At 45.7% G+C, this 17,783-nt stretch overlaps 1 protein-coding gene across 4 annotated transcripts in view; it reads right to left on the bottom strand.

Moving 5' to 3' along the window:
- ZFP91 (ZFP91 zinc finger protein, atypical E3 ubiquitin ligase) overlaps nt 1-17,783 on the bottom strand; it is a 284,968-nt gene that overhangs the window by 140,584 nt on the left and 126,601 nt on the right. For all 4 annotated transcript variants that reach the window (XM_085651803.1, XM_085651804.1, XM_085651806.1 and 1 more), the window contains one exon: nt 17,622-17,672. In XM_085651803.1, coding sequence (XP_085507929.1) covers nt 17,622-17,672 — 51 coding nt within the window. The remainder of the gene's footprint in view (nt 1-17,621; nt 17,673-17,783) is intronic.

Raw genomic sequence — 17,783 nt, 5'->3', positions numbered from 1 at the left:
AGAAACTACAAGAAGGACCGAACAGCCGTGCAGTAGCTAATAAGAGAAAGACGCCCACTGACTTGGCCCCAGCCCTACCGGCCCGTCTCCCCCTCAAACCTGGTTCTTCCCCATAGAAAATGAAGACTCTCTAGGGAAAGTTTAGTCTCATCCTTTCATTTGGGGGGGGGGGGGGGTGGGGGGGGGGAGGGAGGGGGATGGGTGAGAAAGTGCCCTCCTTCTACATGGTTGAGCCCACTTTTTGCTGAATTGCTGATGTGCTTTGACTGAGTGTGCCCGGGGGGTCCTGCTAATCAGGTACCCAGGGCCAATGTTCTTTCCCTAAAACTAAATTGAAGCCTAAACCCAATTGGCATCTCTGGCCATAGGTCAGCCCCATGTAAATAGTTCCACAGGTACCCAAGGCACTGTGACCAGAGAAGGCATCTAAGGGCTGCAGCACTTATTGAGACAGACACACACACACACACACACACACACACACACACACACACACCCTTTGAAGGCTGCGTGTTTTGGTGCAGAACAAAGCGAAGAGTTGACATGGCACACATCTCTGTGTACCATGCCTACAACCCACTGCCCTGGCATAGATCAGTCAGCCCTCTAGCTGGGTGCACTAAACTAGCGGTGAGGGTACAGGTGCATGAGCCTTGTACCCCTATAGTGTCTAAGTCCATTTTTAGACATTTAAGTGCAGTGCTGCCATTAAGAGTATATGGTGCTGGTAGTTTGCCATTAAAAACTCCACAGCACCATAATGGCTACAATGAAAACTTTTAAGTTTGGTATCAAACTTCTCAGCACATTAAATCCACACTGATGCCAGTGTGGGATTTAATGAAAAATGCACACAGAGGGCATCTTAGAGATGCCCCCTGAAAGCTAACCCATCACTAGTGTCCAGGCTGAGTGGCTGCTTTCGGCTGCCACCACCAGACATGTTTCTGGACCCCTGGGTCGAGGGCCTGCTGCTCTCTGGGGCCTGAAACAATGCACATCCTGGGACGAGGTGCCAAGCCTCCTTCCCCAAGTTCACGAAAAGGAAGCTTTAAAGGCTTGCCGCCTTTGTGAGCTTCCCCAGGCCACTTGCTGTTTTCAGCAACTGGTCCCCACTGGTTCTGACCCCCACTTTGGGCGGGAGAACCGGCAGGAAAAACAAGAGAAGGAGAGAGTTGTGCACACCTCTGCCAACTCCATCCCTCAGGTGGGGGAGGCGGTGAAGAACAACTCCTAGTCCCTGCCATCTCGCAGATAGGGGGACTCGGTCAACCAGGAACAGGCTCATGCCCCCCTCCTACTAGAGGGTGGCATAGAGGGTGTACCCACCCTAGGGAAGGTACCCCTGCCTTTTACCTACCTTTAACACCCCTAAATCTAGTATTTAGGGGCACTCCTGAACATGGCTTCCTCAGACAAGAAGAAACTACACGAAGAAGAAGAAGGACGACCAAACAGCTGTGCAGCATCTAATAAGAGGAAGACGCCCACTGACTTAGCCCCAGCCCTACCAGCCTGTCTCGATAGGCTGGTAGCCCCTGACCTGCCTCAAGCCTTCAGCCGATGCCTGCAGCCTAAATCCAGAAGGTCCCCCCCAACCGCGACCAGGAGCCGGTAAGAAGATCCGACCCCAAAAGGCACCACTGCACCAGACGCCCCAAGGGCTTGGGTGCCCAAACCGATAGTGCGTAACCAACCCCTAACTTCCCAACTTACCTCTCGAAGTGGTGGTCGCTTCCAGAAGACCTTCGTCCCCAAGCCTGCAGTGCCTTTGCAAACCGAAGTTCCCTCATTGAAAACAGGGTGCCCGACGTCAAAACAGAACCCTGCACCCGGCCGCCCTAGTGCAGCTGAGGGTGCACCTTTGGTGCTACTTTGTTTCCCCATTTTCCCTGAGCTGAAGTCCAGGAGCGTTGCACTCGCAACCAAGTGGTCTGCTTGCCAGCAGCCACAAACTGGAGACCTCCTATTCCCCATTGGATAACATTGGGCTTCAGCACTCTGCACCTGCCACCCGAGGGTCTAACTAGAGTACATCCTTGACCCTGGGGGACCCCCGAGTCTAACCCCAGAACCTCAACTCCCACTACCAAATACTTACCTCAAAACCGATAACACTATTTTCCTCCATAGGATACCATTGACTGTTTTTCTGTGAAAGTTTTTTAAGTGTGGAGTTTGAGAAACTAAAGGAATTCTTAAAAATTGCAAAATCTAACAAAAAAGATTTTACTTACCTGTTTTCAGAAAATGTCCCAGAGTAGTATCTAGGTATACTACTCTGTGTTAGCCTAGTAATCTCAGAAGTTACTTACCAGCCATTTTACGAAACAGCCTATTCAAGTCTATGTACTGCATTTAGTAAGTATTGCATTTCTCTGCATCCATACTGTAAATCAGACCAAAGTGCATATACAATTATCATTCAAACTGTATTTCAATCGTATTACTACTGTATTTATTTTTTACCCTATTGCATTTTATACAAAAACAATTGGTCTGAAGTTCAGTCTGAGTGTGTGAAGCATTTGTTGTACACACTCAGTCAGCAAATGAATTAACACTGTCCTCTGATACTGCCTTACTGCTCGACCACACTACCACAAATAGAGAGTGAGGTGCTATCTAACTTTACCGCTGCTTACCTTTGGGGATCCACTGGACTCTGTGCACACTATACCTCACTTTGGTATAGTATATACAGAGCCAGCTTCTTACAATGAGGAGTGAAATTTGTTCGTTATGGGGGGCGTGGACAAGATGGAGGAGCAGTAGGACGCGTTCTTCCGTCTCTCCGCAAGGCAGAGCTGGGCGATTCCCCAGCACTCGGAGGGGGTCTAGCCACAGAATTCTCTCCGGGAGTGATCGGCGAGGCATGAAGCCTCCCCCGGACAAACAATCCTGGAGTCGTTGCGGCGCCTAGGAAGAGACGGGCGACTAGGCGCAGGAGCGGGGCTGTGTTTGCGTGGTCCCTGCTGTGCACAGGCCGCAAGGGTTTCGGCTCCGAAGGCTGTTTCTTTTTCGGTGTGGAGGGTTTCGGCTCCGGACCGACTGTGTGCTTGGAACCGGAAGGCTGGACGTCATGTTTCGGTGCCGAACCGGGAGGCAGAGCGTCAGAAATAATCGTTTCGGTTCAGACCTTGGCCAGAAGGCAGAGGTGGTGCCAAAGCATTCGATTGTTTAGGAGTGGGTGGACGGAGAAGGAAAATGCTACTTACCAGTATGCGTCTGTTCTTGGCATGTAGAGCTGCAGATTCACACACTGTGCATAGATCGCCATCTGGTGTTGGGCCCGGGTGTTGCACTTTGTTGTTGTCTTGGAAGAAGTCTTTGGAAGTCACGAGATAGGTGACTCCTCCTTTGGACAATAGTGCGCATGGGCATCAACTCCATTGTCAGATTGTTTTATCGCCAAGAAGGGCAATGATGGAGTTTTGTGAGAAATAGATGTCCATGTATGTTGTATCTAATTAAGAGAATACTGGAACAGATAAAGGTAGGTGGATGGGTGGGTATTCTTGTGTGAATCTGCAGCTCTACATGCCAAGAACAGATGCATACTGGTAAGTAGCATTTTCCGTTCGAGGCATATGAGCAGCAGATCACACTGTGCATAGATTGCATAGCAGTACTCCTCCTTAGCGGCGACCACCGCTATCTGTTGCAGTAGTTTGAAACAACGATTTGAGTACAGCTTGGCCCACACTAGTTTGTTGTTTTGCCTGCACATCTACACAATAGTGTTTTGTGAATTTGTGCGGTGGAGACCATGTAGCTGCTTTGCAGATGTCATCTAAGGGAATGTTCCCTAAAAATGCCATTGAAGCCCCTATCTTTCAGGTAGAGCGGGCTTTAGGGGGAAATAGACAGTGTACGTTTTGCTTTGTGATAGCAAATTTGTATAAATTTGACAATCCACCTTGCAATCCCAGACTTTGATATGGGATTGCCTTTATGTGGTGGTGAGAAGGATACAAAAAGTTGTTTTGTTTGCAAACAGGTTTTGTTCGGTCAAAATAGTAAAGGAGTGCTCTTTTCACCTCTAGTGTATGAAGAGCTTTCTGCTACTGTTTGTGGTTGCGAGAAGAACACTGGCAACTCAACAGATTGGTTGAGATGGAAGGGAGAAATAACTTTAGGAAGGAATTTGGCATTTGTCCTGAGAACCACTGTTATGATGGAGCTGTAAAATGGTTCTTGAATAGTTAGTGCCTGTAGCTCACTAACTCTTCTAAGAGATGTAATGGCCACAAGGAAAGTGACTTTCCATGTAAGAAATTGTAGCTCGCATTTATGCAGAGGTTCGAATGGAGGAACCATTAATCTTGTTAGGACGATGTTTAAATTCCACACTGGGGAGGGAGGTAGCCTTGGAGGAATTATTCTTTTGAGGCCTTCCATAAATGCTTTAATGGCAGGAACCTTGAACAATGACAGATGTTGTCTATTTTGTAGGTAAGGTACAATGGCAGCGAGATGTAATCTAACTGATGTGTATTCTAGATTATATCTTTGAAGATGCAGCAGGTAACATATAATGTGCTGAGTGGAGGCATCTAGAGGATTGATGTTGTTATTGTTACAGTATATAACCAATCTTTTCCACTTGCCTGCATAGCAGACTCTAGTGGTAGGGCACCTAGCTTCTTTGATTACGTTCATACAATCAGGTGGAAAATTGAGATAACCAAACTCTAGGACTTCAGGAGCCAGATCGCCAGGTTGAGCTGTGCTGGATCTGGATGTCTGATCTCTCCATGGTTCTGTGTTAAGAGCTGTGGGGAGAGGTGTCGTTTTTGGTGAGGGACTACAGATAGTTCCAGCAATGTTGTGTACCAGAGTTGTCTGGCCCATGTTGGAGCAACTAGGATCAGTGTTAATGACTGTTGCAGCTTTCGCACCACTAATGGAATGAGTGGGAGAGGTGGAAAAGCACACGCAAATCTGCCTGACCAATTCATCCATATCGCATTGCCTTTGGACAATGGGTGTGGATATCTGGCGGCAAAGCTTGGGAATTTTGTGTTGTAATGTGTGGAGAAGAAATCTATCTCTGGCTGCCCCCACATTTGGAAAAGCATTGGCATAACCAATAGGTCTCGCTTTTGGGAACTTATAAGTATTTAGTTATGCAGCACAATATCCTTCGTGCAACAACATCAACAAGTTGCATGGCTAAACACTTATAAGGTCCCAAAGGCGAGGCCTATTGGCTATGCCAATGCTTGTTTTCTAGTTGATGGAAAGGTTTAGGTCTTCAAACAACACCAGTGAGTGGTTTGCTGCACAAAGGGCCCAGGGCTGCGATGAGGCTAGGACAAGGAGGTTGTGCCAGAGTACTGCCTATTCCTTGTAACATGGAAAGGGTTCAGAATATCTGCATTCATCTGTATTTTATTAATCCCACTAAACATCAGCATGAAGAATTCCAATAAACATCTGCATCAACTCACATACCTCAACCACTCCCCCATCCCACTAATGTTAACGCCCAACTGCTATTTATTTCATCTACCCCAAAGGAAATTCTAGTGAATGCATGGAATAGTTGCTTGAGTCACTAAACTAACCCCAATAACATGACTAGCCACTAACCTTGGCTTCGGTAGCAGCATGATGCCCAGGGTAAAGCGCTTTAGCACATCGTCAGGGGTAGTAAGTGTTATATAAATGCAATTACAATTTACCAAGGTTGCCTAGAAATGGATTTCTGAGGCGTAGATATCTGTGTGAGTGAGAAGGGCTGGGGGCATGGGGGTTCAAGAGCGAGAGAGGGGGAGAAAGAGAAGGCGTTGACCGTTGAAGAGAGGCTAGAGAGGGCGGGGCAGGCAGAGAACAAGACAGATGGAGAGTCAGAGGAAGGCGAGAAGGAGCAGGAGGGAGAGTGACAGGAAGTGAAGTAAGAGTGTAGAGAGAGCGAGGGGGGTTGGGTGAGGGAGTGGGCTGAGGGCAAGGTGTGTTTAGGAACATCAAAGGTTCTTGAAATGAAGTGACGTCATTGAAGATCGAGCAGGTGGGAGAGAAGTGTCATGGCGAGGTGCGAAGAAAGATGAAAGAGGTGGGATTGGTAAGGGCAGAAGGGGCTGGAGAGTGTGCAAGACAATAAGGAATTTATGAAGGGAGCACGGGAAGGTAATGTAAAAAAGGAAAAATATGGCAGAATATGAAAGACGGGCGGGATAAAGAGATGGGCTATAAAGGGGAAGAAAGGTGTGACCAAAGGAGCGGTCAGAAGAGGCTAGACATATAAAGTGGGAGAGAGGTAGGCGACAACGTAAGGGAGTGAGTGATGGAAAAGGACAATGCAGATATAACAATAGGAAAGGGAAAGAGGAGAAGATGAGGGTCCGAGAAGATGGTGAAGTGAGGGAGAAAAGGGGGCGAAGAAAGCATAAAGTAGAAACAGGACCAGGGAGAAGAAGGGTTCAGAAGAGTGACGAGCAGGAGATGTGAAGGGGGACAGAGTGGCGGGAAACTGGAATGAAAGACAAAAGGTGGAGACAGGGCAAAGTATGAAGAGAACTGAGGTTGAGAAGATCGGGAAAGCAATGAGAAAAGGAGGAGCTAGTGAGACCATGTATGATGTCCTGGCTTGTTCACGTATGGAGCGGAGATTCTGGGAGAGTGAGGGGAGGAAAAGTGGGGAGAGCCTGTGAGCAAGGGAAGAGAGTCTGGACTGAAAAAGACCAGCGAGAACAAGGGGTCTAAGAGGGGAAAGAAAGGGGTGTCAAGGGAGCAGGAGAGGGTGAGAAAAGGTGCTTCATGCAAGTGTGTGAAAGAGCGGTAGATGGGGTCGACAGGGACAGAAATTAGCTCAGGAGAGCATCAAAGAAAAAGAAGAGCTACCCCGATAAAGAAAGGGATGAAACAGAGAAGATAGGATGGTAGGTCTAAGGGTGAAGAGAGATGTGACAGAGAGCAGGATAGAAAATGAGAAAGGGGAACGACAAGGCTGGAAATTAAGAAACGCGGTGGCGACAGAGAAGAGTGTTTGAAAGCGAGGGAGCGAACATGTAAGAAGGAACGAAGGAATGGAACATGGAAGGGTGACAAACCAGGGAAGAATGAAGAGAGGATGTTTGGAAACAAGAACAGGGAATACCTTTTGTAGGCAGAACTCCTTAAATTCACACGTTCAACCCTATCAACAGACGCCATTCAGATCTTTCTTGTGGCGATTACATATGATTACAGCACACAAATTATAGTTTTGGCATGCAGGTGGCGATAGGAGACCACGTCCAGAAATTAGTTTGGGGATGGTAACTTGTCTCCGTAACATCCCCCTTTTGAGTGTGCCCAAAAGTGTGATAAGGGCCCCACACAAAGTTTGCGGCATTTAAAAAACATATTGTGTGGCAAGAATGGCAAAATTATGGGACAAGAAAATACAAATTATGGAGCATGTTCCAACATATACAATGACAATGTTCTTTTTTTATTTTAACACCAAAGCAATCAGCAAATAAAACAAGCATTGCCTAAAAGCGGATGCCCATTACTCTCAGCGAGTGTGCTCAGATGGAGTGACAGGCGACAGAAGGATGGAAGCAATGACGGGCAGAGGTGCAATCGAGGAGGCGCGCGCACGCTAAAAGGAAATAAAAACAAGCATTGGCCGCGCGGCCGTGAAAGTGATCGAGGGCTGCAAGGGTGCCCGCGAGCGATGCACTTAATGAGCCACGACGAGACAGGAAAGCCAGATGGCGCCTGTGTTCGTAACTGCACGCTCTAGGCCACACAAAAAGCTGTGGTCGGCTTTTTGAAACCCACTTACTAAAAGTCTCGCCAGATCAGCGCTTGCGCTGGCTCAGGCGAGACCTAAAAAGCAAGGGGACACTTTGTAAGCAAGCATTGGAAAAGCCAACAGGTCTTGTTTAAAGTGTTAATGTGTGCAAACTGCATTTGTGAATGATTATGTCTGCATGCCTTAGGATACTAAAGTAAGACTTGTTAAAGAAATGCTTTGCACTTGACTCTGGCAGCAGTGAAGAGAGGCTGTAAGAGATTTAAAAGAAAATAAACGCTTGGCTTTAGTGGCAAGGCAAAGAAGTCATCATGAACTTTGTAAAGTTCATGTAATTGAACTGACCTGTCCCCCAAGCTGAAGGTAACCTCATCGCAAATCATTTGTCACAGTTTGTGAGGCTACTGAGCAGCAAACAAGGACTGGGCTGGTGAACAGCAGATACCAGCAATTTAAGGCTGGAAAATGGAAATAAGGAGATGAGAAAAAAGTATTTGACAACCAACTACCAATGATATCCCTCCCAGATAGCGTGGGAGCATCAGAAAGTTTTGTGGTGTGTATATGCACCATTTGGAGTAAGTAAAAACACTCAACAAGTTATCTAGTATCCTCTTCAGAAGGTGGCTAAATTCTGTCTAGTACTTAATATTTCTGGGGCGGTTAAAAAAAGATATGAATAGAGGCCAGTGAGGGTAATGAGCTGAGCGGCCATTAAAGGGATGCAAATTTAAATTTGTTAACATCTATCAGAGGTTTCCACAATAAAATGCTCAGTCTCAGCAGAAATGCAGAGAAGCTCCGGGAACTTATAAAACAAGTTAAACACAAGCGCGCGCGCGCACGCTTAAAGTTAAACAAGAAGCGCAAGCGAAAAGTGAGTGGCTGGGAGAGAAGCTCGTGCTTGTGAGAGCAGTCTGCTAATTTTCAAAGCACATACTCATGCTGGTTGTGTGCCGCTGGGCACTCCCGCAAGGCGTATGCCGCCACAAGCACGAGTATGTGCTTTGAAAAAGAGCTGCACGACAGCTAAAGGTCTCCAATGCAGCGCATGCACACTGCGTAGGCGTGACCTAAAAAACGGTTGAAGAACTTGTGGATGAAGTTCCCACTCGTGAATCTGTTGTGTCTGCCCACTTAACAGATCTACCATGTGATTTTGAATTCCTGGAAGATGTTGGGCTAACAGGAATATGTTTTGAGGAATGGCCCACCTCCATATGCTCTGTGCTAGTTGAGAGAGCTGGAGAGAGTGCGCCTCCCCCCCCCCCCCCCCCTGTTTTTGTAAATAGTACACTGCTGTCATATTGTCTGCGTGGACTAAGACCGATTTGCCTGATATCGGTTTCTGGAATGATTTTAATGGCAGAAAGATTGCTAGTAACTCCAAATGGTTGATGTGGAGTAGCCTTTGCTGAGGTGTCCATGTGCCCTGTATGGTGTGATGAAGTAGATGAGCTCCCCAGCCGGTGAGCGATGCGTCTGCTGTTAGCACAATCTGTGGAAGCGGTTATAGGAACGGTCGCCCTTTGGAAAGGTTTTGGGTGTTCCACCACTGCAGAAAGCGATGTGTGCGGCCGTCCACCAACACCAGATCTGTTAGCTGACCTTGAACTTGGTTCCACTGACGTGCTAAGAATTCCTGTAAGGGGCACATCTGGAGTCTTGCATGTTGCACTATGAATATGCAAGAGGCCATCATCCCTATTAGTTGCATGAACACGCGAGCTGGAAGTGAGTGTTGCGGCTGGAATCTTGTTATAAGGGCTTGCATGCTTGCTATCCTGGCTGGACTGGGATATGCAAGGCTTATTGAGGTGTTTATTGTGGCACCCAGATATGGTTGGATGGCTGGAGGTGAGACTTTGTGAGGTTTATGGTAAACCCCAAGTCGTGAAGTAGTTGGATTGTGGCGTGTGTGTGGCTTTTATGAGCCAGTCGTCCAAATATGGGAAGACGTGAATTTGTGGTCTTCTTAAGTGGGCTGCTACCACTGCCAGACATTTTGTGAAGACCCTGGGTGCTGTGGGGACTCCGAATGGGAGAACCTTGAACTGGTAATGCTGACCGTCCACCACAAACCGAAGATATTTCCTGTGAGCAGGGTGAATGGGAATGTGGAAGTAGGCGTCCCTGAGATCTAATGTGGCAAGGAAGTCGCCCTGTTTGAGTAGAGGGAGGACCAGTTGAAGAGTGATCATATGGAAATGGTCTGATTGTATGTAGAGGTTTAATGGCCTGAGGTCCAAGATGAGTCTCAGGGTTCCATCCTTCTTTGGAATGTGGAAGTACAGGGAGTAAACCCGTGTTTTGGTGATGAAGGGGAACTGGTTGTATGGCATGTTTTTCTAGGAGGGACAGCACCTCTTGTTTTAGAAGCGTTAAGTGCTCTTCAGACATTGGACGCTGTTTGGGTGGTATGTTTGGGGGAGTCGAAGTGTGCTCTAGGTAATAACCTGATTGGATAATTTGTCTCACCCAACTGTCCGTGGTAATGTTGTTCCAGACAGGTAGGAACTGTAGGAATCTTCCCCCAACCGGAGTAGAGTGGTCCGGGGGGAGTGGAGGGAAGTCACTGTTTAGGGGTGGAGGTGGTACGAGTATTGGTAGTTTTGCCTCTACCCTTGTTGTTATTGCCCCTGTAGCCTCCTCTGTAATAACCTCTGTTAGATGAGGTCTGGGTGGGACTCTTGTAGGAAGTGGAGGGGTTATCAGTGGTAAAACCTCTAGAGGCGCCCCTATAAGAGGAGCGACAAAAGGAACTTCTGGGAGCTTGCGAATGCAAAGCTCCCATTGATTTGGCAGTGTCGGTATCCTTCATCTACTCCAAAAATGAATCTACAGTGGGCCCAAATAAGTGTTCCTGGTCAAATGGTTGATTTAATATGGTAGTTTGAACCTCGGGTTTGAAGCCAGAAATGAGTAGCCAGGCATGTCTGCGTAAAAGGACACTGGTATTAATAGCCCGGGATGCTGTGTATGCAGCATCCAGAGCACAACGAATGGAGATATTAGTTAGGAGCTTGCCTTCCTGGATGAGATTATTGGCTCATGTTTTGTATTGGACGAGGTGGGCAAGAAGAAAGAATGAAACATGGAAGGATGGGAGAGACGGGGAGAACGAAAAGAGGTGGGCGAGTGAGAGCTATGAAAGAATGAAACGAGGAGCGACAAGAAAGCTGTGAAAGGAAAGTGAATGAAAAGTGCGCTACATAGCTATGGAGATGAGAAAGAGGAGGGAGTGGGAGATACAACGAAAGGAAAGAAGAAACATTGTGATGTGTTTAGGGATGTAGAAGGGCCAGAGAAAGATCCGAGGAAGGAAAATTATAGACTGAGAGAAAGGGAGACTGACAGATACTAAGATACAGAAAAGAGGGAGAAAATGAGGTGAATGGAGAACAGGAAGGATGAAAGGAGAAAAAAAAAGGAGTGAAGAATGAAACAAGAGAGGTAAAGTGAAAGAAAGTTTATTTTAAAACGCTGCAATACATTTAAGAGAAAGTTTATTTAAGAACTCTGCAATAGATTTGAGAAAACATTTAATTTAAAACGCTGCAATACCTGTGAAAGTTTATTTAAGAACGCTGCAATACATGTGAGCGAACGTTTTTTGAAGAAAGCTGCAATACATTTAGGAGAATGTTTATTTAAAAACACTGCAGTACCTTTGAATTTTTAAGAATGCTGCAAGACAATTAAGAGAAAGTTTATTGAAGAGTGCTGCAAGACTTGGGGAGAAAGTTTATTTTAAAACGCTAAAGAACGCTGCATCACATTTGAATGAAAGTTTACCTATAACACTGCAATAACTAACACACGTATCTCTTATATTGACATTGGACTTAATTTGATTGGAAGGGACTGGAAAAGGTAGTACATACTAGCAGAAATAGGGAAAGTAATGGTTAACTTATCTTAAAACATTTAACTTCGGTCTCGGAACACCCGCGCGGCAGTAAAAGTAACGCCGCGCGGCCATAAAAGCGAAAGTGATCGCGATGACGTGCTAAAGCACGCTAGGGATGCGCGCGCAGCGGCGGGGGGTACATATTGCAACGCTGCCAGCTGCGCGCATGGACGCTCGTGGGAACGCAAGCTTGTCGTTAGCCAGCAGCACTTTCAAAACTCACATACTAAATGTCTCTCCGAGCAGCGTATGCGCACTGACTCAGCGAGACCTAAAAATGCCTAGGTGCCCTTCATACTCTCATTAATTGATGCATGATCGGTACTTACCTTTTAACCATCTGTAGATTCAAATGCTCTGCATACTACTGCCACCTAGTGTTGGACTTGGATGGTTGCAACTTAATTTTCTTCGAAGAAGTCTTTCAAGTCACAAGGGATCACATGATTCCTCCTTTAGCTGGCAATGCATATGGGCATCAACTCCCTGCCTAAATTGTTTTTCGCACGGCAGGTGAGATTAAGTATGACGTAATGAGTAGGATAGCATGGTGACCCTGTACATGATGCTTGTAGAATAGAGAATGTTAAAAGTGAGAATATCTATTGTAAACACAGCTCCCGGGAAAGGTGGGTGGGCGCATATGAATCTACTACACTACAAGCTACGAACAGATGCAGACAGGGTAATATTCGGTGTGTAGCACCTATGGCTATAGATACACATGTTCTGCATAGAATGTAAAGCAGTACACCCATGAGAGGTGGTCAGCCACTGGATGGTGCACATGTCCCAAACAGAGTCCTTAAGACTGTATGACTAGCTTGTTGGCATGCCAGAATGTCCACAAAGTGATGTTTTGTGAAGGCGAGTGATGTTCACTACATAGCTGCTTTTCAGGTCTATTCCATAGAAAAGCCATAGTTGTGCCCCGTTTGCAAGAGAATGTGATCTGGGAGGGGCTCTATTGGCTTTAAGGTAGCATGTCTGAATGGATTTGATAATCCAATTGGCTATACCTACATGTGATATATGATGACCTTCATGAGTTTCAGCAAAGGTAATGAAAAGCTGATGTCTTCCATAAAGGATTTGGTCCTGCCAATGTACTACATATGTAGGCCTGGGCGGTAAATTCCGTTCCGCTCGCGGAATTTGCGGAATTTGCGTAATTTCGCGTTCCGCGGAGAACGTGAAATTGCTCAAAAGTCTGCTTTCCGCGATTTCGCGAAATTTTTGCTTGTTCGCGTTCTCAAAATGCGTGTTCGCAAGATATTTCTCCCCGAGCACGCAAACAGCAATTGTGAACAGGAAAAAAGCATCGCGAACAAGCAATTCCGCATGTTCGCGGAATTTCTGCGTGTTCGCGGAGATTTTTTACCGTTTCGCGGAGATTTGCGTAACGCAATTACGCAAATTCCGCCCACCCCTATACATATGGCACATTTATTATCAAGTGTATCTGGGGGGGTGGAAAAGACCAGGAACTCTATGGTTTGGTTAAGATGGAACAGTGACACAACCTTGGATAAGAACTTGGGGTTAGCCCTAAAATCAACTCTTCTTGTGGACCTGGAAGTTAGATGCCGGTAGTGTAAGATCCTGCAATTCACTAATATGTCTGAGGAATGTAATAGCTAAAATGAAGACCATCTTCCATGAGAGGAATTGTAAAGGACTAGAGTGTATGGTTCAAAAGGAAAGCACATGAGCATATTTAGGACAACATTAAGGTTCCAGCCAGAGAACCCTGGGCGGGATGACTCTTTAGGCATGCGATTATGCACAAGGTTTGTGTGATTAAGCTTTGACCATATTCACAGCTCTCAAAGTCAACTCTGTACCAGGGCCAGTGTCGAGTGAAGTCGACGCAACACCTTGTCCACCATCTTCTTCCAGAATCTAAGCCTCTGGGCTGGGATGCCTGATGACTCGGTATCCTCTTCAGCACTGAGGGGGTCAGCTACGCCCTGTGTGTCTTCCATTGACCACCTCATCCTGATCTGGGCCCAGCGTCTATCTCTCTATAGGTGAGGGGTCTTCCACTGAAAGGCCAAACAGTAGGTGTAGTTGTCAGTGATAGACAAATTACAGACCTTGTGGCGGTCGGCAGAGGTGTATTTGGCATGGCACGCAGGGCAGTTCCTTAAAGGCATCCATCCTATCACAATCCACGTCTCTTCATTCTCTGAAGCCGAAGAAGGAAGATAGGTAGGGCAATGAGTGCCAGGGACCTGGTCTTCAATAAGGATCTCTAAGGTGCATTGAGGGAGCGGAAAGGGATGATCATTGGTGAAGAATTATTTTCAGCAACCAGAGTAGAGGATTTGATTGTGTGGGCCCAAAGAAAATAAACGTGGAGGCATAGTCTTTTAGCATCATTGATACACATCCAAAACAGATGGGGGAGACAAGGAGAAAAACAATCTAACAATAGATTTGGTAGCCAGGTGCATTGCCAGCTAATGGAGAAGTCACACAACATCTTGCGACTTGAAAGACTTCTTAGATCAAAGACAGGCTGCAACCATCCAACACTAACACTAGATGGTAGAAAAAGGCAGAGCAGGTGCATCAACAGCCACACATGGTATTAATGAATATATTACTTTTGTATATCCTTTATGGGTTCCAAACTAGTGTGCTACACAACAGAAAAGCCATCAACACCCCGCCAGGGGTAGCAGGCACTATATAAATGCAAACCTTTTTCCCTTCTGTATCCCTTCACCATCCTTCTCAATCCAAATAACTAACATATCCACTGTAGGAAAGTGGCTCTATATACACGGTTACCAAATAGGTACAGTATGTATAGAGTCCCCAGTCCCCAGAGGTTTGGCAGAGGCTAAAGTTAGATATAACCTTACTCTCTAAAGTGGTAGCTTGGTCGAGCAGTAAGGCAGTATCAGAGGACAGTGTAAAGCATTTGTTGTACACACCTAGTCAGCAAATGGTCTCTCACACTCAAGAACTGAACTCTAGGCCAATGGTTTGTATATACAAATATATGGTTGTTTTATTTTAGAACAAACAATAGGTATCAATATATACTTTCTCAGAATGAGATGCTTTAGTTAAATACTTTGCAAAAGGCAATTGACTTGGAATGCAATAGTTACAGTTTGCTGTAATAGGCAACACAATTTCAAACACAATAATACATTGAGCTCAATGGGAATTTTAAGTTATATGCAATTGTTTTATTTTCTATCTCCAGGACTGGATCCTAGATTCAGTCCTGGGACAGTTCTTGGAAACAAGTGAGTAAATATGTTTTAGTTAATGTTGTGATTTTTAAGCAATATTTTGCTATTTTAAAAGTTGACACTTAGAAACTTATTCTGATCAAATTACCAATGCGATCCTATGGGGGGAAATTCACTTAACAGGTAAGTGGGGTTATGGTTAATTTTTCTAGGTCAGTGTTGGATCCTGGATCCAGCACTAGTGTACCACCTGTAAGCAGTTGAGAAACTGCGTTTAAGTTATAGAGTTGATTTTTTACGAATATTTATACGTTTGCAAAATTGACACGTAGAAGAAATTTTACAGGAAAACAGTCACTGGTTTCCTATGGAAGAAAATTTAAGTTACGGGTAAAGTAAGTTCTCGTTACTTTTGTAATCCAGTGCTGGACTCCTAGGCTCAGCACTGGGACATCTATATAAAACAGGTAAGTAATTAAGTTTTCACAGTTGGTACGATTTTTAAAGAATATTTGAAGTTTGCAAAAATCGACAAAAGAAATTTCACAGAAAAACAGTCAATGGTTTCCTATGGAAGAAAATTGAGTTAGTGGTAAGTACGGTTGTGAATACTTTTCAGGGTCAGTGCTGGGCACCAAGATCCAGCACTGGGATCTCTCCTAATAGCAGGTGAGTATTTCCGTTTTCATTACTTGGTTGATTTTAGGTGAATATTTTAGAGTTTAGAAACTCCACACTTAGAAGAAATTTCAGAAGAAACCAGTCAACGGTACTCTATGGAAGAAAAGTGAGTTATCGGCTTTTGGGTAAGTACTCGACTGGCAGGGTTAAGATTCTGGGCACAGACTCTGGGGTCTCCCAGGGTCAGTTAAGTACTGTTGGGGTGGGGTTGGCAGGGGCTGGCACACTCCTGTCCTTCCTTGGGGTTTCCGGCCAGTCTTCCCACCAGAGTGGGGGTTGAGAACCGGTAGGGGCCAGTTGCTGGGTACAGCAAGTGGCCTGGAGAAGCTCACAAAGGCGGCATCCCTTTGAAGCTTCCCCTTGCCCATCCTGGGGGAGGAGACCTAGCACCTCGCCCAGGATGTGCATTGTTGCAGGCCAAGGAGAGCGGATGGCTCTCTACCCAGGGGTCCAGCAACATGTCTGCTGTGTGGCAGTCTAGGCAGCCCCTCAGACCAGACGTGGATTGTAGGTTAGGTTCAGGGGGCATCTCTAAGATGCCCTCTGTCATGCATTGTACATTAAATCCTGCACTGGCATCAGTGCAGGTTTAATGTGCTGAGAGGTTTGATACCGAACTGCTCTGTCTTCAGTCAAGCCATCATGGTGCTGTGGAGTTTGTGTTGATGATCTCCCAGCACCATATACTCTTAAATGGCAGCACTGCACTTGCAGTGCTCAGGGATGGACCTGGGTACTGTAGGGGCACAGGGCTCATGCTCCTGTACCCACACTACTGGCATAGGGCACCAAGCTAGAGGGGTGGCTGATGTATGCCAGGGCAGTGTAGGCTGTGGGCATGGCACACAGGGATGTGTGCCATGTCGACTCTGTTTTGTTCTATACCCAGACACTCAGCCTGCAACGGCAGTGTGTTTGTGTTAGGGTACAGGGCATCTAAGGGTGGCACAATAAGTGCTGCAGCCCTTAGAGTCCTACCCTGGTCACAAGGCCCTGGGTACCTAGTGTACCATTTACCAGGGGCTGACATGTGGCCCGGGTTTGCCAAATTGAGTTTTAGGTTTCAGCATAGTTTTTAGGGAAGGAACATAGGTCCTGGGCACCTGATTGGCAGGAACCCGGGGCACACTCAAAGTACATTCAGCAATTCAGCAAAAAGTGGGGGCATACCATGCAAGAAAGATGGCACTTTCTCACATTCACCACTCAAATTACTTTAATATTTTCTCTATACTAATTCTCTACTGATCCTTTCTGGGTTCTAAAGTAGCGTGCTACTCGCCGAAAAAGCGCTTTGACGCCTTGTCAGGGGTAGTAAGCACTTTATAAATGCAATTACATTACAATACAATACATTGGCCATCAGGACAAAAATTACAGATAAATACACACAGGGCTTGGAGCACCTTTCTTTGCTTAATTATAGTGCCACTTTGGCCAAAACCCAATACGAGCATTTCCAAATATTCCAAAATAGAGTTTGAGAATGAACTAAAAGTTTGCCTTTATCTCCAAAACATACATTTTTCGATTCTTCAATGGTCTACACTTAAAACAGTATGCTTCTCAATCAAAGACTGATGTCAGCATCTTCTGTGACCAAAGTTGTTCTAAAATTCTTTTTCTGTTAATATAGTCAGCATCTGCAGTTCTTGATTCAAAATAGGACAGTTAACATGGAGCTCCTGTTTTTGCTTCCAACCCCATCAGTAGAAAATCGAATCTGAAGATGGTGACTAAGTACTGGTGTACTGCTGGCCTATGCCTGGTGTCCTAGTGAATTATGTAGTCAACGGCTAAAGTAAAACCTTTACTTACAACAGGTAGAATTCTGGGACCAGACTCTAGACAGCAGACTACACAACATATGAATCTAGAATAGGTGCATGTTCGAAAATCTATTCTACAGGGATAGTCTCACAGCTATCTATGACTAGAGAGAAGAAATCTCATTATTTTGGAAATTGCTCTTCTTATGTCTGTCACAGGCAATAGCATGCATCTCTCCATCTAATAAGGAAATATTTGTTATGAAGCAAGAGATGAGTGAATACCCAGGCTAATGCAGACTCACCTTCTTTTGGGCAGCCGAGGGGTTTTGTCATCTTTGCGCCGCCGGCCTCTTCTGTTACGAGAATGAGGAGAAAGACCAGTAGAATTATTGATGTGAGCAAGCATCAACATTACACTACACACATCTACAGCATTTTGAAAATGTAAAGTAGAAGAAAGACAT

The sequence above is a fragment of the Triturus cristatus genome, chromosome 4_1, assembly GCF_964204655.1.
Source record: "Triturus cristatus chromosome 4_1, aTriCri1.1, whole genome shotgun sequence".
Classification (NCBI taxonomy): Eukaryota; Metazoa; Chordata; class Amphibia; order Caudata; family Salamandridae; genus Triturus; species Triturus cristatus.
The sequence above is the reverse complement of the archived record's forward strand: the minus strand, read 5'-3'. Positions and strand labels throughout refer to the sequence as shown.